Genomic DNA, 5,169 nt, shown 5'->3' with positions numbered 1-5,169 from the left:
ACTTCTAGACGAATAAAACATTTCATTCTTTTAAATTCAAAAAAACTTGTATCTTGCAAGCCTATATATGAGTTGCTATGAAAAGACAGCAATCACCTTTATATTAAAAAATTGCAGTTCTCAAGCACGCGTTTTGCATACAGAGACAATAACAATAATCTAAACTGGGCCCAATCCTGAAATGTTTTCTTCTTTTTTTACTCAGCTCAGCTTGAACTGACTTCAGTGGGAGCCTGTATTCACATAGCCGTTGGCCTCAATCAGCCTTATTTAGGTATTGATCAAAAGATAAAACCACGTTGCATGAAATTAAAACCAAGGCAAGGATTAGCACATGTCAAATTGATATTTACAATTTACAGCTTCAAAATTAGGATGCCAGAGAGCTACGGTTCAGCCTACAGCTCCTGTGTCAAATAGGGAGCAGCAAGAAAACTCCTTCAGAGGAGCCCCAAAGGGCCGTGACCCCAAACAGCAGAGGTATTGCTCTGTTCTCCAAAATGCAAGCGAAACATGAGTGTTTGCACCAGCCTTGCACTGGAGCACCGGCGCCTCATCCCAAATCCTGCCCGGAGGGGAGGGCCTCCCGTGCTGTCAGCCCATGAGACACCAGGGGGGTGTTGCCCCGCTGTTGGCCAGTCCTGGCCCCGCAGCAGCCTGAGGACGCTCGCTCCCCAAGGGCTTTCCGTGGAGGGGTGCAAGCGCACCGGGGTAACAAGTCAACGGCTTCGCACTGAAACTGGGGACTGTACCGCGGGTAGCTGGATGCTCCATGGTGAGCTGTTTCCTTCAAAAAACAGCCACCCGTGTTAGCTCTACCCTAGTAATGCATTAATAAACTTGTCAGACAGTGTTATAGGGGTCAGATCTTATAATTTAGAGAGACTTGTGCTGGTTTTGTTCACTGCTTGCTCTGCTTGTCCAGAAGTGCTCCCTCGTTCAGCACTACTAGTGAGGGGATGCTGAGTGCAGCCTGTCTTCTCCTTTCGGCGCCGCCTGCTAATTAATCCTATTGATTAACACTTCCAGAGCATGTAATACCCAACGCTCCCTATGCGGAGCACATAGGCAAACTGGCCAGAGAAATGCAAATGGCTAAATTATATTCAAGACAGTAAATTTATACCGGTGCCTGTGCATATTGTCACCTAGAAAGAAATCAAAGCCTCCGTTCAGGCTTTATTAGTGGAGATGCAGCCGTCTGCTTCTACCAGCTCATTCAACTCGCTTTCTGCACTGCTGGGGGCTGCCACTGATAGCACGGCGGCTCCCCACAGCCCCCATGGTCTTATACAGAGACTTCAAAAATGGAGTAAGGAAAAAGAGAGAACAGCCCCAATCAGATTTTTATTACATAGTCTCAGAATATAGCATACTTTCAGCAGATCCGGAGCTTGGAAAAGCTGACATACACGAAACAGCGACCGTTTGAAGAATTACTTGAGATGCGGGAGATTCTCTGGATTATAAAGAAAGAGGCTGTTTATGAAGCAAAAAAATCTGAAAATTGACCTCCTCCTCCATTATAACTAAAATCTTGGTTTAGCCTACTAAATGAAAGGGAAATATGACTGAATAAACCAGATCCAAAGTACGCTGAAGATAATCAACATTTTTAAACGCTGATGCTTTGTATTATATATTGTGTGACTACTAATCTAGTTTAAGAATAGATAACATTTGCTTTTTTTAGCAAGTGCACAAAAGCCAGTCACAGTTTGACCCAATTGCTGTGGAAGGATTTGTGACTGTTAGCTTTCTTTTACCTAGTTGTTCTTCCAGAAATGAAGTGCCTTTTGGAGTAAATTATTTGGGCTATCAGCTACACTTGTCTACGCTTATTCAAATCTCGTGTGATTGTTCTTTGCTTGGCTTTATAAATGAACATATTCACATCCTCCTTTACTCTGCCTTGGGCAGCTAAAAAAAAAAAAGATATGTTATTACTGTCATTGTTTAATAGGTATATACAATTATGAAACTTTGAGATGTCCTAGTCATGCCCTCCTGTATGAAATCATCTTGTCTGTGGCAAAAATTCATTTAAGGAGAAACTGCGCTCTAACAACAGAACCACTATAATTATTCCCTCAATAAGTTTGACATTTGCGATTCCATTATGTTGGGACTCATGATATAAGAGCTTTTATGGTCTTTTCCGTTCCACCCAGAGCTCTCCAGGGAGCGAGGACAGGAGGTGCTGGATGAGAGAAGGCGAGCCTGGCGATACGGTGCAGCAGCTCGCAAGAGCCCTTTCTGCTTTGTGGGACCAGGGACGTTCCCCACGATCACCCGCTGAAGCCTCTTCCTCACGGGGGCAGAGCAGGAGACCCCCATTTTAAACCAGTGCCCTGATTTGTAAGGGAGAAGCGTTTCAATTGTCCACTGCTGGAGGATGTCCATGCATCAGGGAGGCCGCAGTGCGCGTTCCTGTCACCGATTGGAAACTAGACCAACCAGACTAGATCCGCAGGGTCAGAAATCTCCTCTGCCCTCTGTGAGGGCACGTGACTAAAGGACTTAACTGTCCCTGCTGTGTGCGTTTTAAAAAATAAACTCCTGGCTTTCTGAGGCCAAACTTTACTATTGCAACTGCATGCTGTGGAAATGTGACGTAGCTTCTGCTTGTGCAAACCGGGTGAAGCACATCAGCTATCCGAGAATGCAATTTGCTAAAACCGACTTCAAAAACTGGGGCCTTTTCTGGTCTGAGTTTTCTGCTCAGTGTGGAAAATTGAGTCCTACACAGTCCACTGAGGAGCAGGGGGGCTGAACAGATTGCTTCCCTGCATTTTTCTGCAGAGAAGCTGGGGCAAATGCTTTGTTATTCTGCTCAGAATACTGCAAATTTCAAGGAGGGGAATCTTCCCTCCGGCCCCAAATCTCTCTTGTTCAAAGCATCCCTCTTCTTCACATGTGCTGCAGGGCACTGCTGCCCACCTTCCCTCGGTTCCTGACAGTTGCCCCCTTCTCTAGCACGTTGAGAGTCATCCTCAACTAAAGAACAGCCAAGAAGCTGGATTTGGGCAACACAGTGCCTGCAAATGATCTTTTTAGATGAGATAGAAAAAAACAACCACCTTATGTTGGCACTTTTAGGCCCCTTGAGCCATTCTGATAATAACTGAAGGAAACAGGATATTGTAGTAACTGTCTGGCAAGTGCATGAAGAGCTGCAATAAATCTTACCATTGTGTTTCTGCAGAAAGCCAATGACTTTTTCCAGCACAGTAGTTTTGTCCATTTTGCGAGTGTTGCCTGGAAGCATGGAGCTGAGCTCTTTGATGAGAACATTGAACTGATCACGCCTCTTCTTCTCAGACTTGTTACGCGAAGCCCTGTAGACAGGGGAAAAAAAAAAGGATGAGCAGATCAAGAGGAAAAATCATCATGTACCTCCTCTTTGGAGTGTATACACATGGAAATTAGCTTGCTGTGTGCCTCAGCATGTGAAGATCGACACTGGCCTCCAACAAAGCTGCAGAGACAAGTAGGAAGCGACTGTTCCTACCTCCTGCTCTTGTCTTTGGGCCCCCTTTAGAGTCCAGCGGGGAGATGGAGGCTCTGCTCTCCCTTCTGTGCTGCCTCTGGACACTCTGGTTGAGCCTATCAGGTCGGCATTAAGCCTGTAGGTGAAGGAGCTCTGTCCATCTCCTAGGCATGCACAGGATCTTGAAAGTTCACGCAGCCTCTGAGGAGGCACTCAGAGCAAGAAGAAATAGAAATACTGTGACAACAGTAAAACCGTCCATAAAGGAGGAGAGTGGGGACTGATAAAACTATATGGGTCATACCCATCTGTGCAGTCTTAACAGGAGAGAGGGACCGTGGTCCTGCAGCTCAGCCATTGCACTGGAGCTGGGTCAACCTAAAGGACCTGCCCGCTTTGGTCACAGGTCCTCTGGCTACCTCCAAGCTGGCTTACAGAGAGGAATTGGGCTGTTGTCTTCCAGTCATTAAGATCAGGGACCTGAGCAGAGGTTGCTGCAGCTCCCATCTAGTTCATATGCCACCTAGTTCAGTCTCCCTTCCAAGGTGACAAGGGCAAGCAGGAGGGAGGGCATCAGCATGCCTCATCCCAGCACAGACTGGGTCTGAGGCTGGGATGTGTTCCCAGACCTGGGGGCTCGGAAGTGCTAGCAGGGGTCCCCCGCTTGCCCCTAATCTCTGTGTGCCACTGGGCAAATCGCTTAAGGTCACGGTGCCCCGACTCTTTAGGTGTAATATGGGGACTCTGCAGCTTTCTTCACCAGTCTTGTCTGTTTAGCTTGCAGACTCCTCAGAGAGAGCCTGCTTCTGCTGCTGTGTTTGAAGAGCTCATAGGAAGAAAGGATCTGATTCCATTTGGGGTGTTTTGGCACCATCATAAAATACTGCCATTAAGGCTGTTGATAATCTTTTCAGTGTGTGCACTTTATTTTTTTTAAATTATATGTCAACCTATACACGAGCAAGTGTTTTCTGAATTGTTCCCATGAATGTGACAATCATTCTACTTGGAGGGTATCACCCAGACTTCTGTAGCCATGTGAAAATAGAAATAAATATAACCCAGAAGGTTTGTCTGTTCTTCTGAAAGGTCCTCAAGCAGACAAGATTTGCCTTGTTAATTATGTAAAGATCTAAAAATATGGTTACATGTAGACAGGAAAGAAAAGCCAAGATGCCGGTCCTCACTCCGAGTTTCTCAGTCCCAGCTAACTCTGCTGTACCTCATAAGCAGCTCTGGATGCACACTGCTGAAAATCAGAGCAAAATTTAGCCCAGCATCTACAATCCCCCCCAAGGACCAGGTTGGCAATAAACATTTTCAGCAGAGAAATCACTACAGAGGCTTCTGGATGTTACTACTGACAGAGGGGTAATTTTTGTTTGTCTTGCTCTCAACCCTGAACACACTTGGAGAGACACTGGATAGAAGCCAACACTTGATTATTTTACAGCTTTGAACACAAGAGATTGGGTGGATACTGCCTGACTGATTTCAGCCTGTTCTTATTACAGTGCAAAAGGCTGTCAGAACAAGATGTGAAAAGCTCCAGCCTTATCCTATTTCTGTACAGTTCAAGGGGACATTAAGAACATCAACATTTTACTTCCTCATAATTCAATTCTCAGTTCATTTTAAGCTTAAAGGGTCTTGATCTCCCTGAAAATAAAATAAAACAC

At 45.6% G+C, this 5,169-nt stretch overlaps 1 protein-coding gene across 1 annotated transcript in view; it reads right to left on the bottom strand.

Annotated features, from left to right (window-relative positions):
* The window catches only part of NPAS2 (neuronal PAS domain protein 2), a 53,807-nt gene that overhangs the window by 45,173 nt on the left and 3,465 nt on the right, over positions 1 to 5,169 (bottom strand). The window contains exon 2 of the mRNA XM_009326282.1: positions 3,152 to 3,338. Coding sequence (XP_009324557.1) covers positions 3,152 to 3,338 — 187 coding nt within the window. The remainder of the gene's footprint in view (positions 1 to 3,151; positions 3,339 to 5,169) is intronic.

Source organism: Pygoscelis adeliae, unplaced genomic scaffold (assembly GCF_000699105.1).
Source record: "Pygoscelis adeliae isolate BGI_AS28 unplaced genomic scaffold, ASM69910v1 Scaffold156, whole genome shotgun sequence".
In the NCBI taxonomy this organism is placed as follows: Eukaryota; Metazoa; Chordata; class Aves; order Sphenisciformes; family Spheniscidae; genus Pygoscelis; species Pygoscelis adeliae.
Note: the sequence above shows the minus strand (reverse complement) of the source record. Positions and strands in the feature narration are given on the sequence as shown.